The following is a 24,352-nucleotide window of genomic DNA, read 5'->3' on the forward strand; positions in this document are numbered from 1 at the left end:
TCAAATAAATATTTTGGATTTTTTTTGGTTTATTTTGTATTTGCATTATTTGAAATTCTCCTTTCTTTCTCCTCCAATTCTCTTTTCTTTCTCCTCCAAGGTGTTTGAAGAAGATGCCCTCAGCTGGGAAGACAAGCTGAATCGCATCATGGCCCTGTTTGATGTGTGGATTGATGTCCAGCGCCGTTGGGTTTACCTGGAAGGAATCTTCACAGGCAGTGCTGACATCAAACACCTGCTTCCTGTAGAGACCCAGAGGTTCCAGAGGTAAATGGAGAGCTTTAACTCATTTCAAATACTACAAGAAATGTTGATGTTTTTAAGGTGTTTGAGAAACTGAGTTTACACTAGAATGACCAAGGCTGTCATTTAGACGCTTATTGGATTTTCAGAGTTTAATAACTTTGTGGGGGGAAAAGATACAGACCTGCCGCCCCCTGAATGCTCCTAAAATTGCATATATTTGCATTGAAATTAGTTTTAGATCAATTGCACAAAAAAAAGTTATGACAAGATCTACCTAAAACGACCATGAGTGGTCAGAAAGACGGCTGGTAATTTGCGCGTCAACATGCACATCATGTCACTATTTATGACATGTGTTGGTCATATCGTTTCCTTCGTGAAGTTCATTGCTCTGTCCTAGAAACACATTAGCGTTCTCCAGTGCAGAGTAATAGTCTAGACTTGATTTTTGATTATTGCCAACATGTCTGGGTACAGCCGCCATGGGCACCATGACTACCACCAAGGTATTGAAGTAATTACAGGCGTTGGACAGCAGCAATTTTAAAATGTTTGAAAAATAGTATTAAAGTTGTTAAAATGTTAATTTTGTTGTCAGTCATTTCTTAACAGACATACTAACATATGTAATGCATTAATATCTCAATTGGGTATTTATCTTGACAAAATATAGAGTTTAAAAACCATGGGCGGTCATTTTGGTTATTTTCAGTTCTTTTTTTACATTTCACGTTTTATAGGCCTTGTTACATTTGTTAGATTAGCAATAATTGTTTTCCATTTTGTTTTTCAGGTAATATTTTCACTTTTTCAATTTTTCTATTCAAGTTTTCTATTCATGTCTCTCTGAAGTTTGAATTATTTAAAAATAGTATTATAGTTGTTAAAATGTTAATTTTGGTGTCAGCCATTTCCCAACAGACATACTAACATGTGTGTGCAATGCATTAATATCTCAATTGGGTATTGATCTTGACACAATATAGAGTTTAAAACCCGGCGGTCATTTTGACCGCCCATGGTCGTTTTAGGTAGGAGTGAAATCTCGGTAATTCTAGTGTTAAGAAAATTCAAGTGTTTGCTTCATGACTGTCACCCAACCTAACCTTGCTCTTCTTCTTTCTTTGATTTCTTTCTTGCTCTCTTTGTTCCCTCCCTCCTTCCCTAGTATCAGCACAGAGTTCCTTGCGCTGATGAAAAAGGTGACAAAGTCCCCTCTGGTGATGGATGTGCTGAACATACAGGGGGTCCAGAGATCCCTAGAGAGACTGGCTGACTTGCTTGGCAAAATCCAGAAGGCCCTTGGAGAATACCTGGAAAGAGAGAGGTCCTCATTCCCCAGGTATGATGAAAATACTGGGGGCTGGGCTGGTCCTGGGAAGGTGGAAAAAGGAAATGTCAAGTTTTATTGTGCTTCCAATATAATAAACTTTTGTGGCAAATTCAGAAATATATGGATTTGTTGAATGTTTTTAGTTATATCTGAGAACATCTTTGCTCATTTCATTCTGTCATAATAGATGAACTGAATCACTCACTGCATTTTACTCTCAGGTTCTACTTTGTGGGAGATGAGGACCTGCTTGAAATCATTGGCAACAGCAAGAATGTGCCCAAATTGCAGAAGCACTTCAAAAAGATGTTTGCTGGGGTCTCCAGCATCCTGCTCAATGAGGACAGCACGGTGGTGTTGGGTATCTCATCCCGTGAGGGGGAGGAGATCCACTACAAGACACCAGTCTCCATTACCGATCACCCAAAGATCAACGAGTGGCTGACATTGGTGGAGAAGGAGATGAGGGTGACATTGGCCAAACTGCTGGCTGAGTCAGTCACAGAGGTCACTGCCTTCAACCAGGGTACAGCCATCGACCTGAGCCAGTACATCAACTGGATTGACCGTTACCAGGTTTGCACTGACCGTGTTTTCATTTGTTTATTTTTTTCATGAGCACAGCAAGTGTGTTCCAGCACTTTTCCTTTTCAGTGAGGTTCTTAATTATCTTACTTGACAAAGAAAAAAGATAGATCAAAAGTAGGAATGAATATGAGGAATCTCTTGGTTGTTGTAGATCTTCACTATGACCTGCCTGAACATTTTGAGATTGAGAGAAATGTTTTTTCATGAATCACTGACCATTAATGTTAGTGCTGCACCATTATGTTTGAAATAAAAATCCTAAATTTCCAATATAGATTTATTATCTGTTACAGTCAGAGGTGGACAAAGTACACAATTCCGTTACTTGAGTCAAAGTATAGATACTCCTGGTCAAATATTACTCCAGTACAAGTCAAAGTTGTTCAGTTCAAATTTTTATTTGAGTTAAAGTACTAAAGTACATGCTTTTAAAAATACTTAAGTATTCAAAAGTACATTTTCTTTTTAATGTCAACACATTGTTGTATTTTTGCCACAATGCATTTACAGAATCTAATGACTGAAACAGCCTACTGAATGCACTGACTTGCTTGTAGAACTTGTAGAATAAAAAAAATCGTAGAATATGCTACAAAGCTAAAATTAAACCGTTCATATAAAAATCACCTCCGGCGGCGTTGTCTCCATGCATGGATAGCGGCGATTGCAAATGCTACTTTGCAGTACATGTTGAGATGGTAGTGTTTGAGGCAAGATCACACTATTTATAGGAAAATAAATTCCTTCGATAACATATTTTTCAGCGGGAATGCACCTGATTTGTGGGTTCACGCATATATAGGGCGATATAATAATAGACCTGCCTTTAAGAAAATACAAACATACGATGAATATAGCAAAGATGATGTAATTATAACATATTAATAAATATAAAATATATATTTATAATATTTATTAGTATATAAATTTTTTTTAGAAAATTGATGCATCTCTTCTCAATACATTTGTAGCCCACTTCCTCAAAACTACGTTAGCAACGCCCACGAGCTGGCTGCAGCAAGCGACAGTGACACAGCGACTAGCTGCAGCCAATGACAGCGACTTGGCAATATACAACAATAAAGTTGCTGCCGGTGTGAGCGCAGGGTGACGGGAACCGTCATAGAAATGTAGTGGAGTCAAAAGTACAACATTTGTCTTTTGAATGTAGGAGTAAAAGTCAAAAGTTTTCAAAAAAATTAATACTCAAGTAAAGTACAGATACTCAAAAAAATGAACTTAAGTTCAGTACTCAAGTAAATGTACTTCGTTACTGTCCACCCCTGGTTACAGTTAGTAGTCTTATTGGGGGAATACTTGAATTATTCTTTTGGTCCCTTATTCCATCATGTTGGACCATTTTAATTATACAGTGGCAAATAATTCAAATCATTGCTGTTCTATCAATATTCAACAATTTGATAATTATGGAAATTAAAATTGTTATGTGATTCACTTTGCCATGCTAACATAGCCTTGAATACCTTATAATGTAATTTCCCTTTATCTGCCTTCCAAAGGCCCAGCTAGTGGTCCTGTCTGCCCAGATTGCCTGGTCTGAGAACATTGAATTGGCCCTGACCACTATTTCCGGTGGTGGGGACATGGCACCCATGCAAAGTGTGCAGTCCAACGTTGAGGCCACACTGAATGTGTTGGCTGACACTGTGCTGATGGAGCAGCCACCACTCCGCAGAAGAAAACTGGAGCATCTGGTGAGAGGAGATGATTAAATTTGAAAAGTATGTTTTTGGAGTAAAGCCATTTGATGGATAAACAAAACTCTTACTTACTCCTTCTCCCCTAGATCACAGAGCTGGTGCACCAGCGGGACGTGACCAGGAGACTAATCAAGAACAAGATAGACAACCCCAAGTCCTTCGAGTGGCTCAGCCAAATGCGCTTTTATTTTGACCCAAAGCAAACTGATGTCCTGCAGCAGCTGTCCATTCAGATGGCCAACGCCAAGTTCAACTATGGCTTCGAGTATCTGGGTGTCCAAGACAAGCTGGTCCAGACCCCCCTGACCGACCGCTGCTATCTTACCATGACCCAGGCCCTAGAGGCCCGCCTTGGAGGATCACCATTTGGTATGTAGATGGAACACCACACTCTCTTACGAACACACATGCGTGCGAGGGAAGGGAATGTTTTAGCTAGTACGTCGCATTAGAGCACATGTGTCAAACTCAAGGCCCACAGGCCAAATCTGGCCGCTCGCAAATTTATCCGGCTCTCATATCAATTTAAGTTCTCTGTAAATTTTGGCCCACTTAGTTGTAGCTGTGGTCTGCACAGCGACACATGCCTTGTGCATGCGCCAAACCAAACAGACGGGCACGCCATCTATAGGGACGTAAATGACTGATCACGGATATGCATGACGCAGTGAAAGCCTTTCGAACAAAACCGCGTTTATGTGAGAACCAAATGCAGCAGGGAAATTATGTTCACTTTTTCCGACCTGTCAGTCTGGCAAACGCACTCACCACGGCTTTCCTGAGAGAGATGCGTGGAAAAACTGAAGATACTCAAAGCAGAATTTGGCAGGAGATTTGCCAACTTTGAGACTCCGAAATTCAGGTTTGAGCTTTTTACAAATCCATTTGCAGTTGATGTGGACAGCACGCAGAGCACTTAAATTAGAACTGATAGAATTACAGTGCAATGCGCACTGAAGGCCAACTTTGACTCTGTTGGGGCAGGAAAGTTCGAACCATTCATCCCAAACATGATGCCACAGCTCCGCCTTCATGTCCTGAGCATGTTCGGCAAATGTTCTCTGTGATGAAGATCAACAAATGCTCTCACAGATCCCGCCTCATAGACAAACATCTTGCCTCCATTCTGAAAGTGGCTAAGGACTTTAAGCCAATATTTGATGAACTTGCATTAAAGAAAAGCTTCCGGTGGCTGGAAATAGGTCTATCTATGTGGCTAAATAGCATGCCAACATTGATGTGTGATATTTAGGTCTGTGAAATAGGCTGCATGTGAGTTTTGCTAGACTGTAAAGTTTATTTCTAATTTTTAGGGTTTTATGTGCAGCCAATTGCATGCCAGAAGGCTAGGCTGTATGGGACATGTAAACTACATGATCAAAGATCTTTTACTTTTATTCTTTTATTAAATGTCCGACACAACCATTGAGTTGTCATATTCAGGCCTGTGAAACAGTTTGTGAGTTGGCTGTATGGTAGCCTACTTGTAAAAATGTAATCAGAACGCATGCATTTTCTTGACTAAATGCTATGACGGCTAAGCAAATTTTTGTTGTTGACTTTTTTAGGGCTTTATGTGGACCAAATTGTATGTGAGAAGGCTATATTGGACATATAACAATATAATCAAAGATATATTTTTATTTGTTTTCGCTTAAATTGTCGGCAGCCATACTAACATGTACCCTGGCTCTGTCAAATGATGGAAGCTAAGCAGGTATGGGCTTGTACTTGTACAGGAGACCTCCCAGGAAAACTGAGAAGTGGTGTTGGTGGGCCAGTAGGGGGCAGTCTTCCCTCTGGTCCTAATAAAAACATCCATCCATCCATTAGCCGAACCGCTTATCCTGCTGTCAGGGTTGCGGGGATGCTGGAGCCTATCCCAGCAGTCATTGGGCGGCAGGTGGGGCGACACCCTGGACAGGCCGCCAGGCTATCACAGGGCATATACATACATATACTATATGCATATACCATCCTTCGAATGAGACATTGAATCGAGGTCCTGACTCACTGTGGTCATTAAAAATCCCATGGCACTTATCACAAAGAGTAGGGGGTTCCCCCAGTGTCCTGGTAAAATTCCCAACCTGGCTCTCTCCATCTGGCCACCTAATCATCCCCCGTGTAATTGGCTGAATGATTCCTCCCTCTCCACTTCCAGCTGATGTGTGGTAAGCGTTCTGGCACAAAATGGCTGCCGTGCATCACCCAGGTTGTTGCTACACGTTGATGGTGGTTGAAGTGAGTTACCTCCTTCAATGTGAAGTGCTTTGGGTGTCTTGAAAAGCACTGTATAAATGTAATTATTATTATTATTATCATCAAATAAAAGCACGTCAGTAAACTATGGTATATGTCTGGCCCTTGATGTAATTCTCATTTCCCAGTGTGGCCCTTAGTGAAATTGAGTTTGACACCCCTACATTAGAGCTCAACATCACTGTGACTCTGTCCTCGTGTAGGTCCTGCCGGAACGGGAAAGACTGAGTCAGTGAAGGCTCTGGGCCACCAGCTAGGCCGCTTTGTCCTTGTCTTCAATTGTGACGAGACCTTTGACTTCCAGGTAAACACCTTATTCGGATTCTCAAGGTCTTTGGTTAGTTCATAACATAGACATCTGCGTTGAAATGTGAATAAATCCCACTTTTACTTGTTGACTTTTTTTTTAAAATTTATTTATTTTTTATTGGTTCTAACTTTGTTCTCTTGCAGGCCATGGGTCGTATCTTCGTGGGTCTGTGCCAGGTGGGAGCATGGGGCTGTTTCGATGAGTTCAATCGTTTGGAGGAGAGGATGCTCTCTGCTGTCTCCCAGCAGGTCCAGTATATCCAGGTGGCCCTGAGGGAGCACAGCAATCCCAACCGGGACAGGAGTACGTATTAAATATATGCCAATAAGGGAAGCTAGTCAAGTGTTATAGGAATATCATGCCTCAACTGAGAGGCCTGAGTGTAATTTCCTGGTAGATCAAAGCAAGACAACAGAATCTCAGCCAACTCCAAGGGTACTGTTCCAAAATCCTCCCCCCCTTGCCCTCATGCAGTGGGGCAGTTTCCCTTTTGGGGATCAGTTAGAAAATCACAAAAATAACCCATGTTAATTAAGAGCACTGAAGTTTCAATTTTTGTCTATTCCACGATAAACTTTAATATTACATTTTTTAATCCACTAACACAAACTGCTATACAAAACATGACAAATGGAGCAGAAAAAAATAAGTGAAATGGTGAAAATTTTACACAGTCAGAGTTCTTGTCAGTTTTCAGACTTATGAAGAGCTGAAGTTTAATGAAGAACTAAGCCAAAAACTGTCTCCCGCTTTCCTAGGTGCGCCCATCACCACAGAGCTCCTGAACAAGCAGGTGAAGGTCAGCCCAGACATGGCCATCTTCATCACCATGAACCCTGGCTATGCTGGACGTTCCAACCTGCCCGACAACCTGAAGAAACTATTCCGCAGCTTGGCCATGACCAAGCCTGACCGCCAGCTCATCGCCCAGGTCATGCTGTACTCCCAGGGCTTCCGCACTGCTGAGATCTTGGCCAAAAAGATAGTGCCCTTCTTCAAGTGTGTACTCTCTGGTGTTTGGTTGAATAAAACACAGTTTGTTGTGGAGAGAAGCCAACTGTCCTTAGTCCCTTGACACTTTATCTTGTTAAAGGGTCCTTCTTTTCTGTATTTCCTCAGGCTGTGCGACGAGCAGCTGTCATCTCAGAGTCACTATGACTTTGGCCTCCGTGCTCTCAAGAGCGTGTTAATCAGTGCTGGCAATGTAAAACGTGAGCGCATCCAGAGGATCAAGAGGGAGAAACGTGAACGTGGGGAAAATGTTGATGAGAATGAGATTGCTGAGAACCTTCCAGAGCAGGAGGTAAAAAAAATAAAAGACTTAATTGAACTATGCCAAACCAGATTTTTAAATATTGAAACATTTGTAACTGAAATTTTCTGACAAGATTATAACCCACATCCACTTAATTAAGCGTTACTGTTATTCTTCATAGTGCAGCTATCTTTGCCACAATGAAGCCAGGAAATAAGCCAATACAGCTGGGATGTGAATATTTTTCCTAACCCAAGTAATTACTTGTAACAGCAATGAGCCACATAGGGATGAGCAACATGATCCAAAAAGGACCGGTGTGGGTGCAGGTCTTCGTTCCAAAAAAGCAGTTACACGCCTGATTCTATTAGTCAACCAATATTCTTGTTCCAACCAAGCAGCTGATTCTATTACTGATTCATTTCTATTATAAACACCTGATTCTATTAGCCAACCAACAGTCTTTGCTAAGGACCTTGATTTGTAGACTCAGGTGTGTAACTGCTTGGTTGGAACAAAGACCTGCACCCACACCAGCCCGCTCTGGATCATGTTGCCCACCCCTGAGCCAGAGTAATGGTGATACGCTCATAGAGTACTGTTATCTTAACTGTCATTCATTGCAGGTTATTCCACCCTTTATAATTCATTCATGTAATAACTTCATATATTTGATAGTGTTATAAGTTAATCTTTTTGATAATGATAATAGAAAAATCTTCTGTCTTTCAGCGTTATTTTCTCTTGCTAGCCTGTTTTCTGTCACCCCGTAGAACAAATCAACTACAATGGTAGAATTTCAATGCCTTACTGTGAGAATGATGCATAATTCAGTGGGGAAGTTGGGATAGCATTATAGGTCATTCAACTCTGGTACTTTGTATTCCCTCTGTTTAGATCCTGATCCAGAGTGTATGTGAGACCATGGTCCCCAAACTAGTGGCTGAGGACATCCCGCTGCTCTTCAGCCTGCTGTCCGATGTCTTCCCTGGAGTCCAGTACCACCGTGGGGAAATGAATGCTCTGAGAGAGGAACTGAAGAAGGTCTGCATGGAGATGTACCTCACCTATGGAGATGGTGATGATGTAGGCAGCATGTGGGTGGAGAAGGTTAGTAGTGAGCCATTTTTAGAGCATTTAGTTTTTTTTTTTTTCCCTCTGGATATATTCTATGAATGCATTTAATTTCAGAGCAATAGCAAATTTCTGAAGAATAAAAATGCCCATGCAAATTGGTATGCCCCATTAATTTTCTAAAGGTCTATGATGCATCATTGAGCAAAGTATCTTTAAAAAATTAGATAAAACAAGAAGAAAAATTCCTGTTCACTTCTTTGCAGAATAAAGCCATGTTCATGGGGCCTGAAGTCTGCTTGAATATGAAAGTATTGTCTGCTCTCTTCCAGGTGCTTCAGCTTTATCAGATCACCCAGATCAACCATGGACTGATGATGGTGGGTCCCTCAGGCAGCGGGAAGACCATGGCCTGGAGGGTACTGCTCAAGGCCCTGGAAAGGCTGGAGGGGGTGGAGGGCGTGGCCCACATTATCGACCCCAAGGCCATCAGCAAGGACCACCTGTATGGAACCCTGGACCCCAACACCCGCGAGTGGACCGATGGCTTGTTCACACACATCCTCAGGAAGTGAGTTCATTAACTCTTCAAGTAACAATCCTGAAGATTTTCACTTAGGACCCCCTTGAAAATGAGATGCTACATCTCAAGGGGGCTGTCCTTCAATAAATTCAAACAGATGTATTACTTAAAACTGCACTCCCTCAGATTTTGCATTATTTTCTCTGTTCAAAATGTGATGACAATGTTCCGATTCTGTTGGTCAAACAATCAATATTATAGTTGAACAGCGTTCCAACAAAGTTGGATGTAGGAATTAGAGAAATAGACCTGTTGACACTGAATTTCATAGACTACAAACAAGGTGTAGCAGCCGCTGTGGCTTATGCTGTCAGCTTACCAAAGATAACTCAGGCAGTTTAAACTCCATCAAACCACATCAACACTTTGTCATACAGCTATATTGGTCTTCTCTCTGACAAAACCATCGCCAAATCGGTGTCGCATTTAAGTATTTTCTTCCCTGCTGGAGTTGTTTCCAACATATACGTGTTTGCTGCTACACCAGTCTGATAGTATGATAAAGTGTCACGCATGTGCGACTCACATCTACGGTTGACTCTGATTGGGCAGCAGCATGATCCAAAGTTATTAAAAGAATTTTGATAATCCAAAAAACTGCAACTAGGTTGCAGTTAAAACAGGAAGTATTGCATATTCTTGTCGCTGCCAGATCTGAGTCAACTGTAGATGTGAGTTGCGCATGCGCGAGTGTAAACGGTTTACCCAGCTTTATTATGTTATGCAAATAAAGACAGGTTAGTCCAAATGGTCACATAGCAAACCTTTTCTTTCTGGAAAGTGCAAGCTGATATTAGACTTTGTCGCACTGGCAAAAACATTTCTCGCACTGATAGACTGACAGGCAAAACATTTTTATTAGGTAGATTTTTGTAACTTGAGGGCTGCATATTAAAAACTTTTTTTCCCCCATATTTCCCACTCGGTCGACTTGGGCGCTGCGCAAAAGTCTTACAATGGCAGGAACAACACTGTTTTTTCTGTCCGTGTGTACATGTATCTGTCCGCTGCTAATCTCGCATACTACTGGGCCTGTCAGCCTTATAATTTTTATGCACAACTATGGCTGTATGATCAGTGACCTCATGGTTGCAGTGATTCAAAACCTTTGAAAAACCTGTTTTATACCGCAATTGAGTGCTAACTCCTCAGTTGGGAAGTCTGCACACCGGAGACAGGGAGGTACACAGGCAGTGCCTCCATATTTTCCCTTCTCCCAGCTGGCGAAAAATGGGGTGGTTTGTCAGCAAGTCCGAGCACCGGAGAAAGGGAGATAGCCTGCACTCTACTGAGTGCCATCTTATAGTTTTGTTTTTCCCTCATTCCCCCGGTACTTCAAATCAGTCATATTTTTTTAGCCTTACATAGCCTTGGTTAACTAATGCAGATATGTGTTAAAACTGAAATGTCCTCAGTAATTGGGTGTGGAGGAGACGGATGTCAAGAAAAAAATGGTACCGGTCAAAACCATTTGTCCATTGTCTAATTGTTGAGTCACAGCTGAGTGAATGAAGGGCTGCATTTAAAAAAAAATCCTGTAGGTGGTAACATTGGGTAATAAATGGTCTGTAAAGACTAGCCTGCAATGCCTGAAGCTGTTTGATGCTACAAGGAATATTAAAATCAAAAAAGACATACAATGATCAACATTTCCAATTTTGGATGATTAATTTGCAACATAGAAATTTAGCTCTAGTGGGAGAATTGAAAAGTTAAGTTAAGAATTACATTAAACTTTTATCATGGTAGATAAAGCATGATAAGATTACAATAATCAGAATCATGTTTATTGGCCACGTAGGTTTGCACAAACATGGAATTTGACTCTGGTTTCGTGACTTTCTGTGTACTTAACATAGAATAACAACACAGCAATCTTCAGATACGTATATACACAACTTTGGAAACTTGAGTGAATAGTCTACAGTGTCAGTTATAGTCAGCAATTGTGAAATTATGTTACTTTGTGAAATTAAGTTACAATAGAAAATGTGCAGCTGACGACTCAATGATGTTGGTGTTCCGTTACTTTGACCTTGTAGTGTACTCCATTTGCTGATGCTTTATTTCCAGAATCATTGACAATGTACGTGGTGAGCTGCAGAAGCGCCAGTGGATCATCTTTGATGGCGACGTAGACCCAGAATGGGTTGAGAATCTCAACTCCGTCCTCGATGACAACAAGCTGCTTACTCTTCCCAATGGAGAGCGTCTCAGCCTGCCACCCAATGTAAAGAAATGGCAATTTTTGCCACTTTTTGCAAATAAATGCTTTTTTTGATGACCTGACATACACAACCAATGTTCAGTGTTTATACCAATGTGTCACATTGTAGAAAATGGATTTTGATATTTCGAAGTCAGAACAGCCAATGCAGTAAATAGATTAATATATGAGCATACTTGTTTTCTAAACTATTGGCATTTTCCTTTATGTTCTAGCTAGCATAAAACCAATGCTTAAGCACTGACAAGGTGGAGAGAAAGTCCAAATGTCAGATTTGGTACAATGCGCCAAATCTGACATTGCACCTTTTTTCTTTTTTTAAACCGTGTGACTTTCTCACTCTTTCCCCAGGTGAGAATCATGTTTGAAGTACAGGACCTGAAGTATGCCACCCTGGCTACTGTGTCTCGCTGTGGTATGGTCTGGTTCAGTGAGGACGTCCTCAGCACTGACATGATTTTCAACAACTTCCTGGCTCGCCTCCGCAGCATCCCGTTGGACGAAGGAGAAGATGAGGCTCAGCGCATGAGGAAAGGCTCCGAGGAGGAGGAAGAGACGGTGTCAGCCATGCTGCAGGTGGATTTGAGCAGCCAATGCACCTATTAGCCTATTTTCTAATAGGGCTGGGCAATATATCGATATTGTATCAATATCGTGATATAAGAGTAGATATCATCTGGGATTTTGGATGTTTTAATGTCATGGCATTGGCATAAGTGTGTCTTTTCCTGGTTTTAAAGGCTGCATTACAGTAAAGTGATGCAATTTTCTGAACTTATTAGACTGTTCTAGCTGTTATATTATTTGCCTCTACCTGTTTGGGCATCACATCCACATTACTTATGAGTGTTTATCAAAAATGTCATTATGTACATTTTTCGTGAGAGCAGCAATAGTCATCTCTACAGTATCGTCAAAATATCGATATTGATGTGTTGGGTGAAAAATATTGTGATATTTGATTTTGTCCATATCACTCAGCCCTATATTCTAAAGCTAATGGCCAGGATCCAAAGTGGCACATGCCAACCTGATTATTAGACTATATCCCAGGAAGACAGGATAAAAGTGTCATTTGAAATCCAACCAAAGAAAGATCATTCATTATTTTGCTCTTTTCTACAGCTTCTTTATTCCCTCTGCTTCCATCAATCCCATGATCTGACGCATTCCATTGTGTTCTCTCTCTAACAGATCCAGCGTGATGTTGCAAGCGTTTTGCAGCCTTACTTCACCTCCACGGGGCTGGTGATCAAAGCTCTGGAGCATGCCTCCAAGATGGAGCACATCATGGACTTCACCAGACTGCGTTGCCTGGGCTCTCTGTTCTCCATGATGCATCAGGCCTGCCGGAATGTTGCCCTGTACAACAACAACCATCCTGACTTCTCCATGCCCATTGACCAGCTGGAGAGATACATGCAGGTAATGTTCTGCCATAACTTTCATTTATTTTTCCTGGACCAGGATTGTGTCTTTTTAATAGTTTGAACTCTGTATTCCTCCAACCAGTACATCTGTCAGCACGCAGTAAAGTTGCAGCATTAACAATATTTTGAGGTGCTCACTAATGTACTTGGGATGAATTAACCTGCCAAACCAATTTATATTGATCCATCAAACTTTTTTTATGGGAATTAAATGGTTTACCATTTTCTGGTCATTGTATTGAGGACACAGTTGGTGAGAAACTGTAAATGTTTGGGATTTGATCCTCCGCCAAATAGGGGGCACAGATAAGGTTCCGTAAGCAAGAGACTTCCATTCTACCACAACAACCCCCAAATGTGAAATATGAACACCTCTGGTATAATGAAGCTTAAACATGTTAACTGGCAGCTGATGAGTCATGTGCTATTGTTTCCACACAGAGATATGTGATCTATGCTGTGCTGTGGTCTTTCTCTGGTGACGGACGGTTGAAGATAAGGGGGGAGCTTGGGGAGTACATTCGCCGCATCACCACTGTGCCCCTCCCCTCTGCTCCCAATGTCCCCATCATTGACTATGAGGTACAGAGGCACTTAAAGTTGTAAAGCTTTTAAAGACACCCTTTCATGCTTGCAAAATTAGAAATAATACAATTAACAGCCTTCAGTTCATTCAATTAAGGTATCGTTTGTTTTGTTCTTCTGAAACTATTAAAATGTGAGGTTTTACTATGTCCACTGTTCATCTGCAACAAAACAAAAATTGTTCTTTACATGGAATCCTATCTTCCTCCTTCCAGGTATGCATCTCAGGTGAGTGGCAGTCCTGGCAGGTCAAGGTTCCCCAGATTGAGGTGGAGACTCATAAGGTGGCTTCCCCAGATGTGGTGGTTCCCACTCTGGACACCGTTCGCCATGAAGCCTTGCTCTACACCTGGCTGGCTGAACACAAGCCACTTGTGCTGTGTGGACCTCCAGGCTCTGGAAAAACCATGACACTGTTCAGCGCCCTAAGGGCCCTGCCTGATATGGAGGTGAGAAACGCTACAGTGATTGTTTTCCATAGAGATGATACGATCAGAGAGATTGGTACCGAAGCCCATCAAGGCTGATTTTAATTGAGGAGTATCAGCTATATTAAGCCTGATCAAATTCCAAACTGGTTTATTCTATTGCCTTGTCCCCCATCTAGGTGTCGTAAATTACCCGTTGTACTCAATCTGTGTACAACGGGTGTGTACTATAAACTGACATTATCCACAGATTGCAGCAGTGAGGCATGTGTTTTTAAAAAGTATATCACAACAAGTAGCTAAAACATCTGCAGTGTGTGGAACTACTTTAAATTGGAAAATGCAATGTGGCTGCCCAACAGCCACATTGACTCTGAATCAAACACTCCAGCCACACAAAGAAAGTTGAATCAGTTCATCTGGATACAACGTTTATTGACAGATATGTTTCATCACTTGATTAAGTGACATCTTCAGTCTAAACTGTCTGTAGGTAACCCCGCCCCTTATAACAATACAGTTGCATAAAGACTGAAACCAAAAACTAGTTTCATATGCAAATATGAGTGTGACCATTAACTAGTGTTTCAATGGCCATGTGTGCTATTCACAGATGATTTGAGAATGTTTGCAATCATAGCATTGTAAGATGGCGACAGATGCATAATGCCCGAAACTCTTTCAAGGATGAGGATGTGGACATCCTTGATAGGGAGGTAACGCTGGTTTGGTTTGAACGGGGAGTCAGAGAGGCCATCTATCAAGGCTCGCATATCAATTTAGGTTCTCAATTGATTTTGGCCCACTTAGTTGTAGCTGTGGTCTGCACAGCGACACATGCCCTGTGCGCACGCCAAACCGAACAGACGGCCGCGCCATCTACAGCTGATCACGGATATGCATGACGCAGTGAAAGCCTTTCGAACAAAACCACGTTTGTGTGAGAACCAAATGCAGCAGGGAAATTCTGTTCACTATCCGACCTGTCAGTCAGTGGCAAACGTGCTTACCACTGCTTTCCCGAGAGAGAGATGCATGGAAAAACTGAAGACACTCAAAGCAGAATTCAGCAGGTGATTTGCCAACTTTGACAGGTTTGAGCTTTTTACAAATTCATTTGGAGTTGATGTGGACAGCGCTCCAGAGCACTTAAATTAGAACTGATAGAATTACAGTGCAATGGCGCACTGAAGGCCAACTTTGACTCTGTTGGGGCAGGAAAGTTCACACCATTCATCCCAAACATGATGCCACAGCTCTGCCTCAATGTCCTGAGCATGTTTGGGGGCACTTAATTTGTGGGAGCATATGTTCTCTGTGATGAAGATCAACAAATGCTCTCACAGATCCCGCCTCATAGACAAACATCTTGCCTCCATTCTGAAAGTGGCTAAGGACTTTTAAGCCAATATTTGATGAATTTGCATCAAGGAAAAGGAATCGGGTACAATTTTTCATCTCATTCATGTACTTTTGTACACAGAAGAGACGAAATTTCGTTTCTCCCAGCCCACAGCAGTGCAACATAAAAGACAAAGAACACATATCCAAAACAAAACGACACCACCAAAAACAGAAAAACAAAGAGAACAAAGAAAAAAAACAAACAAAACACAAACAGTCAACACAGTCCATTCAGTAATTTTGCAACACAGTCCAAAAGATTTCACTGTCCAGAGGACTAACGCCAGCCAGGATGACTGTCAGAACTGCCAGTCTACATGGGGTAGCAGTTAGCTTAGCCTGCCCCCTGTCAGACTGCCCTTGGTGTTTCCTTTTCGGGCGTAGCTGGGCCCACCGGACGCAGCAGACCAGGCTCCCTCAGCCGATTGTTGCTCGCTCTCTCAGCCAGAAACCATTGATACACCTCCCCCTCACTCCACATGAAGACACAAACGCAGACAAAAACACTGCACAGTTGATGCTGGGTAAGGCTGCCACCAGACCGCCCTCGATGTTATTGGAACTGCCGGTCTGTATGGGCTAGCAGTTAGGTTAGCCTGCCCTGCTTCCGCGTCCTATTAGACCGCCCCCGGTGTTTCCTCTTCGGGTGCAGCTCCAGGCAGGGCCATGGTCCCTCGGCCCGCAGGACGCAGCAACCCAAGCTCTCCCAGCCGATCCAATGCCAGCTCTCCCAGCCATCAAACGAAATTGATGATCACAGACATAATTCTTCACACGATAACACAAACTCAGACGTAGACATGGATAAAGACACTGCATAGTCGGAACTGGGTGAGGCTGCTGCAAACATGAGTTCGCGCTGCCATTTTCCCTGACCGGAAGATGTCAGGTGGGTGGAAATAGGCCAATCTATGTAGCTAAATCGCATCGCAACATTGATGCGTCATATTTAGGTCTGTGAAATAGGCTGCATGTGAGTTTTGCTTGAGTGCAAAGTTTATTTGTAATTTTTGGTGTTTTATGTGCAGCCGATTGCATGCCAAAAGGCTAGACTGTATGGTTCATGTAAACTACATGATCACCAAATTGTACTACATGGACCAAATTGTATGTGAGAAGGCTATATTGGACATATAACAATATAATCAAAGATATTTTATTATTTTTTCGCTTAAATTGTAGGCAGCCATACCAGCATGTACCCTGGCTCTGTCAAATGATGGAAGCTAAGCAGGTATGGGCTTGTACTTGTACTTGGATTGGAGACCTCCTGGGAGAACTGAGTTGCTGCTGGAAGTGGTGTTGGTGGGCCAGAAGGGGGCAGTCTTCCCTCTGGTCCTAATAAAAACAACATCAAATCCAAGTGCCCCAGTGCAGTGACAGGGATACTGTGCTGTAGCAGATGCCGTCCTTCAGGTGACACGCTAAACCGAGGTCCTGACTCACTGTGGTCATTAAAGATCCCATGGCACTTATCGCAAAGAGTAGGGGGTTCCCCAGTGTCCTGGCAAAATTCCCAAGCTGGCTGTCTCCACCTGGCCGCCTAATCATCCCCCCGTGTAACTGGCTCAAGGATTCCTCCCTCACACCTCAAGCTGATGTGTGGCAAGCGTTGGTGCAAAATGGCTGCCGCGTGCTACACATTGGTGGTGGTTGAAGTGAGTTACCCCCTTCAATGTGAAGCGCTTTGGGTGAAATGTAATGATTATAGTTATTATTATCTATGTTAAGAGGGAACGACCATCCCTGAACCGATTGGGGGGGGCTAAGAGTACAAATGTCGCCATCTTACAATGCTATGATTGCAAACATTCCCAAATCCTCTGTGCACATGACCATTAGAACTCTTGTTAATGGTCACAACCATATTTGTATATGAAACTGGTCACTGGCTTCGGTCATTATGCAACTATATTGCTTATAAAGGGTGAGGTTACCTGCAGTCAGTTTAAGCTGAAGATGTCACTCGAAACATATCTGTCTATAAACGTATCCAGATGAACTGAATCAACCTTCTTTGATTTTCTTACCTGGATTTTTGAGCATGTATCAAGACATGTCAGCCACACCTATTGAAGCTCAACTGGGTTGTTTGCATGTGTGTGTTAACTTGTGACTTTTCCCTTAAGGATAAGAAACTTGCCTCAGGTCCACCTGCCAATAAACCCTTTTTAACTTCCTGTCCTCTTTCTCAGGTTGTGGGTCTGAACTTCTCTAGTGCCACCACCCCAGAGTTGCTGCTGAAGACCTTCGACCACTACTGCGAATACCGCCGTACCCCCAACGGAGTGGTCCTCTCCCCTGTCCAGCTGGGCAAATGGCTGGTACTGTTTTGTGATGAGATCAATCTGCCAGACATGGACAAGTACGGCACGCAGAGGGTCATCTCCTTCATCAGACAGGTATGATGTGAACGGCCAGAAAATAAAGTATGTGTGTCTCATCTGGTATGGTAAGATGTTTAATCTCCCTGGTCATGATTTCTCTGTAGATGGTGGAGCATGGAGGGTTCTACCGCACCTCAGACCAGACCTGGGTCAAACTGGAGAGAATCCAGTTTGTAGGAGCCTGTAATCCTCCTACCGACCCTGGCAGAAAGCCCCTCACACACAGGTACGGTACATAGCCTTAAGATCTGTCATATAAAATAATGATGCAATAATCTGCCATGTCTGTCATATGCAATAATGATGCAATAATCTGTCATTATGCAATAATCTGTCATATGCAATAATGATGCAATAATCTGTCATATCTGTCATATAAAATAGTGATGCAATAATCCTGTCAGTAAGTGGTGAGCTGAGAGGAATGTCCCTTAAAATGTTACCAGAAGTAAATACTATCTCTTAAAAAGGAGATTAATGCTGTCAAATTTTTATAAAATGGATACTTTTTATATAGATAAGTATTGACACTCAGTGTTGTGTTGTTGTTATATACAGGTTCCTGCGTCATGTTCCTGTGGTGTATGTGGACTATCCTGGCCCTGCATCTCTCACCCAGATCTATGGGACATTCAACCGTGCCATGCTGCGCCTCATCCCCTCTCTGCGCACCTATGCTGAACCCCTCACTGCTGCCATGGTGGAGTTCTACACCATGTCTCAGGTAAGGTTTGCACCAAGATGGATGCTCAGTTGAGCTCACTGATGAATCTCATGTCCTTTATAACATTACATTTAGTTGGTAGTCATAAAGCCTGTAAACGCTTATCACACTGGCCAACTGTCAAAGTCAAAGTATCTTTATTGTCCCTTAAAGGGAAATTAGTTTGCAGCCAGTATATATAAAACTCTCACACAAACAAAACATACAAAACACCAAGGCAGAATTGACACATCACTGATGGACAACAAAAAACAACAGAACATAGGGGGCAAGGAGAACCAAAGGAGTTCAAATATACAGACCATGGAAACAAACTGGGAATCTGTTTTCAATCACTGCTTTCATTTTAAATGAAATGTCACTCTACTCCTTCATCTGTCTTCCCTATAGGAGCGTTTCACCCAGGACACACAGCCTCATTACATCTACTCTCCCAGAGAGATGACACGCTGGGTGAGGGGCATATTTGAGGCCTTGCGGCCCCTGGAAACCCTACCTGTGGAAGGGCTTATCCGCATCTGGGCCCACGAGGCCCTGCGTCTTTTCCAGGACAGGTGGGTTTAGGGGGAGATAGTTTAAGGTGTTGTTGAGAGCCACTCATTAAGACAATACTTTTGGGGTAGACCAATTAACTAAAGTTAAGTTCTGATGTATAACGTACATCTGCTGTTAAAAGAGACTTAATTTTGCCCCTTTCCACTACATGGTACCAGCTCAACTCGACTCGACTTATCCGTTTTCCATTACTGGAAAATAGCGGCATTTTGGTAACTGTTTACACTTTTCTAGTACCACCTTTGTCGAGGTTCCAAAAAAACTGGAGCGGGTACCAAAATCAATGCAGACCAGCTACACCGAGGGGGTACTGTTACAGTAATGGAAAATTACACTCTGCGAGTTGAGTCGAGTTGAGCCGGTACCATGTAGTGGAAAAGGGGCATTTGATAAGTACATCTTGTAAGTGCCAGGTACACCAATCAAACCCACTGCTTATCGCACAAATATTTTGAGATTTAAGGTTTGTTTGACCTTATTCCCTTCCTAGGCTGGTTGGGGATGAAGAAAGACGCTGGACAGACGAGAACATTGACGTGGTAGCTCTCAAGCACTTCCCCAACATCGATAAGGAGAAGGCTCTTAACAGACCTATCCTCTACAGCAACTGGCTGTCCAAGGTAAACCACTGACAAGTTGACCTTGCCGTGGTATTCCAGCATTGACAGTTACAAGGGTGTGGATCACATCATCAGTTTTTACTGAGCATCTTTCTATGTCTACAGGACTACATTCCAGTGGAGCAGGAAGAGTTGAGAGACTATGTGAAGGCTCGTCTGAAGGTCTTCTATGAAGAGGAGCTTGATGTTCCTCTTGTGCTGTTCAACGAGGTGCTAGATCATGTCCTCAGGATTGACCGGTGAGTAACAACCCCCTTATCTCAAAGACTACTTTGCTTGTGATGTTTGGTATTGCAGTGTCAAACTTCTAATGGGCTTGTTGCTGCTAAACTTGTAGAGGTGTAATGAAAATTGTCTGTTTAGAATTTTCTGTGGACTATGAATATTTATTGACATTGCCTACTTTGTTGCATTGTCATAATAATGGTCTTACAATCTGAGTAAATATTAAGGGCCACTTTAATCTTTTTTTTCTCTTTTTTTTTTTTCACCGCTTCAGAATCTTCCGTCAGCCCCAGGGTCACCTTCTACTGATTGGCGTGAGCGGAGCAGGAAAGACCACCTTGTCTCGCTTCGTTGCCTGGATGAATGGACTGAGTGTCTACCAGATCAAGGTCAGTGCAGTACACACAAAAAAGAATCATGCTGGTATGTCAATCCATTTGTGCTGAGCAGTATTTTTGTGTGTGTCCAGGTGCATAGAAAGTACACTGGGGAGGACTTTGATGAGGATCTACGTACGGTACTGCGTCGCTCTGGCTGCAAGAACGAGAAGATCGCCTTCATCATGGATGAGTCCAATGTGCTGGACTCGGGCTTCCTGGAGAGAATGAACACATTGCTGGCCAACGGGGAGGTAACATACTGTCTTCCTTGGCATTTCATACATCACACCATGCATTACCATGTGGGGGAAATACTGCTTGTGTACTTGATAATACTAATAGGCTTGTTACGTGCTAGTCATGCAAATGGCAGGGTAGGCTAGTGGTGAGTCTTTCACCCAGAGGAAGTGGGTTCAACTTTTCTGAAGTATCCTTGAGCAAAACATGAATCTCTACAGGGCCCAATAAGGTACCATGTTATTAATATGATACTTGCAGAATATACAAATGTATATTGAAATAAGGAAAAGGAACACAGGTAAACTGAATCTTTGTCCCCAGTGAATTTAGCTGATTTTATTTGTGGGCATTACCTGACAAAGACCAATGACAGGTTCTGACAATTAAAGCCCACTTATATCTCTTTTCCATCAGGACAGTGCTGGCGACCGTGCTAGTGCGGAGTCAGTTCTGCCTCGGTGCCTTTTGAGAACTGGCCTGTATTTTGACAGGCTTGAGAACTGAACATTGCGTAGTGGAAGTTGGGGGTAATTTTCATGGGGGGGGGGGTATCATGGTGGACAGAATGCATCTGCTTTGCTTGCTTTTTATAAATTGACTTTTATTTCACTGCTTTTGAGAAGCCTCTCGCTGCTGTTGCTTTCACTCATGTTTTATCAAAATGGCGGTGAATTTCTTGCAGTAGCCCCTCCCATAGCCACTGACATCAGAGGTTCCAACTTTTGGACCAGCAATTTTGGAGAGCTGTGCCAGTGCTAGCCTTTTGGCACTAGCACCATTCTTTTTTTCGGGGGAAATGCAAGGAAATGACTCTAGATTAGGCACGAGCACTGGGTTGTTGGAAAAGGGCTGTTAGAGACAGACTCTCATCCAATTCTACTGACTAGATTTCCTCTGGGATAAAGCACTGTTTTTGATTGTTTCAGCTTTCTAAATTTGGAAACATGTTCCTGTTCTCAACAGGTTCCTGGTCTGTTTGAGGGAGATGAGTATGCAACCCTGATGACCCAGTGTAAGGAGGGAGCTCAAAAGGAGGGCCTGATGCTGGACACACATGAAGAGCTTTACAAGTGGTTCACTAGCCAGGTCATCAGGAACCTGCACGTTGTCTTCACTATGAATCCCTCATCAGAGGGCCTGAAGGATAGGGCTGCCACATCACCTGCCCTTTTCAACAGGTTGGCATGCATGCATGCGCGCACGCACACACACACACACACACACACACTAAACCAGACTCAATGATTATATACTATATCATCCTAGTTTGCACGAGCATCTCAATCCAAACGACTAATAATTATAATATAGTATATTTAAAGTCCAGCTGAAACGGCATTTCGAGAGTATCTGATTCCATATCGTGACAAGTTTACGAGTTAAACTGGATAGACAGGCGGGGACATAACGTTGGGAGGAATTTGATGTGAATGTTGAAAAGTGGGCATATTGCTAGCTAGCTAACTAATGAATCTTAGCTCTGTGCCACTAGAAGTTGAAGATTGATTGGTGGGTGGATTTCATGATATCATTGGTTGAAATTGGTTGGTTCAAGCCTATGTAAGCACGCATCATATTTTGTTTTACGGGAAGAAAATATGATTGATTTTGATTTTTTTTTGTTGCATATATTGTTAAATAAGTGCACAATATGACCGGATATGTGATATAAATGGGTTAAAAAGTATTTTTCATTTCAGCTCAACTTTAAAGGACATTCTCCTACATTTTTGTGCTAGTAAGACAACATCCAAACTACGTGCCTTAGTGCTCAATTGTGTGGGGTTTTTTTTTGTTTTTTTGTTTGTAGTTTGGATTTATTTTGTCTGAATGACATTCATTTATGAAAGTTACCCAAGGTAACCCAAGCTTTGTCAAGCAAGTGCATAAGCAAACAAATGACAACTTGGGACTGTACTCAGCCATCCACCCATCCATCATCCAAACCACTTACCCTGCTGTCAGGGTCGCGGGGATGCTGGAGCCTATCCCAGCAGTCATTGGACGGCAGGCAGGGGGACACCCTGGACAGGCCGCCAGGCCCTCACAGGGCTGAATACAATATGTGCCCTTAAGTTTAGCTAGAATCGAGGCATCTTCCCAAAAAGATACAAAGTCTGTGAAGTTTCTCCACTGATTTCGATCACAGATGTCCTCCCATCTTTTTCCTGGTCTGACCTGGTCAAGGCACAAAACTTTACATTAAGCCTGCCAGTGCAAAGTAATGACAACAGTGATCTGTGCCTTGGAGAAGGACATAAAATCTACATGAATTCAGTTTGTTTTTGTTTTAATTATATTTGTGGAAGAATTGGGTACGGTCTAAGGTACAATGTGAACATAGCTTAAGACCTGGTTCATGTGTTCATTGTCCCCTCCCATGTCAGGTGTGTGCTGAACTGGTTTGGAGACTGGTCCACAGAGGCTCTTTACCAGGTGGGTAAGGAGTTCACCAGTAAGATGGACTTGGAGAAGCCCAACTACAAGGTGCCAGACTACATGCCCATCATCTACGACAAAATGCCCCAGCCTCCTACTCACCGTGAGGCCATTGTCAATGGCTGCGTGTTCGTACACCAGACACTGCATCAGGTGCGGTTATTTGTACAGTTCTGAAATTGACCATGACAGGAGAATGAGAGGATGAGTGGCTTGCTATATTCTGCTTTAGTCGTAAGTTTGAACCCAATTGATGTACTCACTCTTGATATTTTTGTCCTATGTGGTGTTAATCCCTTCAGGCCAACAGCCGTCTGGCAAAGCGCGGCGGTCGCACCATGGCCATCACTCCTCGCCACTACCTAGACTTCATCAACCACTATGCCAACTTGTTCAACGAGAAACGCAGTGAGCTTGAGGAGCAGCAGATGCACCTTAACGTTGGTCTCCGCAAGATCAAGGAGACTGTGGACCAGGTAAACAGATTAAAGCATAATCAGCTTTTAAAAAGATAACATTAAGACATAGGCATTAAGTACCCCTTTTCTTTTATTTGTCATTGGCCCCACCCCTAGGACTTGGCTTTTAGCCACTCTGATTGTTACATGGATGACTGACCATCTTGTTTTCCCTGTGTCCCTACTAAGGTGGAGGAGCTACGCCGTGATCTGAGAATCAAGAGCCAGGAGCTGGAGGTGAAGAATGCTGCTGCCAATGACAAGCTTAAGAAAATGGTCAAGGACCAGCAGGAGGCTGAAAAGAAAAAGGTATGACCTGCCGCTTTATATGGATTCAAAATCTTGTTGTTGGACACAGATCTAAGGACCTAAAATAACTGTCTTCTGGAGCCTTGGATATGGCTACAACATAAAATCCTACTCTCATTTATATCTGTTTCCATGGTGATTCTAGGTGATGAGTCAGGAGATCCAGGAAGCTGTGTACAAGCAGCAGGAAGTGATCAAGGACAAACAGCTGAGTGTCAAGGAGGACTTGGACCAGGTGGAGCCTGCTGTAATTGAAGCTCAAAATGGTATTGTGTACTTCACTCACATTCAACCTTGTTTGTGGTGTATTTCAGTAACATTTTCACAGATAAAATCTACTTATCTTTCAGGATTTCTCCTGACACCTTTATAAGTGGAGTGCCGTAACTTTGTCATTTCTTGCTCCGTTTGGATGACACATCAATGTGTTCATCTGCTTCTCGGCCGTTGCTCCGCGTTGTCTATCTGGCTCCATCTCCTCCTCTTCCCGTATGACTGGTGAAGAAACGTACCGCTCCCTTTTCACAATTTCAGCAGGAGTTGTCTAATATGGTATCGGTTGCAGTTTT

The 24,352-nt window shown here is 42.7% G+C and overlaps 1 protein-coding gene across 1 annotated transcript in view; it reads left to right on the forward strand.

The window, feature by feature from the left end:
* dync1h1 (dynein, cytoplasmic 1, heavy chain 1) overlaps nt 1-24,352 on the forward strand; it is a 53,960-nt gene that overhangs the window by 11,737 nt on the left and 17,871 nt on the right. The window contains exons 23-51 of the mRNA XM_056296515.1: nt 101-267; nt 1,415-1,588; nt 1,801-2,155; nt 3,688-3,882; nt 3,975-4,257; nt 6,354-6,454; nt 6,604-6,763; nt 7,219-7,459; nt 7,580-7,763; nt 8,613-8,825; nt 9,122-9,360; nt 11,446-11,602; nt 11,951-12,175; nt 12,794-13,024; nt 13,471-13,611; nt 13,830-14,063; nt 17,642-17,848; nt 17,938-18,059; nt 18,392-18,557; nt 18,948-19,111; nt 19,603-19,732; nt 19,838-19,971; nt 20,232-20,346; nt 20,427-20,588; nt 21,541-21,755; nt 22,965-23,169; nt 23,319-23,492; nt 23,664-23,783; nt 23,929-24,049. Of these exons, the coding sequence (XP_056152490.1) occupies nt 101-267; nt 1,415-1,588; nt 1,801-2,155; nt 3,688-3,882; nt 3,975-4,257; nt 6,354-6,454; nt 6,604-6,763; nt 7,219-7,459; nt 7,580-7,763; nt 8,613-8,825; nt 9,122-9,360; nt 11,446-11,602; nt 11,951-12,175; nt 12,794-13,024; nt 13,471-13,611; nt 13,830-14,063; nt 17,642-17,848; nt 17,938-18,059; nt 18,392-18,557; nt 18,948-19,111; nt 19,603-19,732; nt 19,838-19,971; nt 20,232-20,346; nt 20,427-20,588; nt 21,541-21,755; nt 22,965-23,169; nt 23,319-23,492; nt 23,664-23,783; nt 23,929-24,049 (5,335 nt within the window). The remainder of the gene's footprint in view (nt 1-100; nt 268-1,414; nt 1,589-1,800; nt 2,156-3,687; nt 3,883-3,974; nt 4,258-6,353; nt 6,455-6,603; nt 6,764-7,218; nt 7,460-7,579; nt 7,764-8,612; nt 8,826-9,121; nt 9,361-11,445; nt 11,603-11,950; nt 12,176-12,793; nt 13,025-13,470; nt 13,612-13,829; nt 14,064-17,641; nt 17,849-17,937; nt 18,060-18,391; nt 18,558-18,947; nt 19,112-19,602; nt 19,733-19,837; nt 19,972-20,231; nt 20,347-20,426; nt 20,589-21,540; nt 21,756-22,964; nt 23,170-23,318; nt 23,493-23,663; nt 23,784-23,928; nt 24,050-24,352) is intronic.

The sequence above is a fragment of the Lampris incognitus genome, chromosome 16 (assembly GCF_029633865.1).
Source record: "Lampris incognitus isolate fLamInc1 chromosome 16, fLamInc1.hap2, whole genome shotgun sequence".
Taxonomy (NCBI): domain Eukaryota; kingdom Metazoa; phylum Chordata; class Actinopteri; order Lampriformes; family Lampridae; genus Lampris; species Lampris incognitus.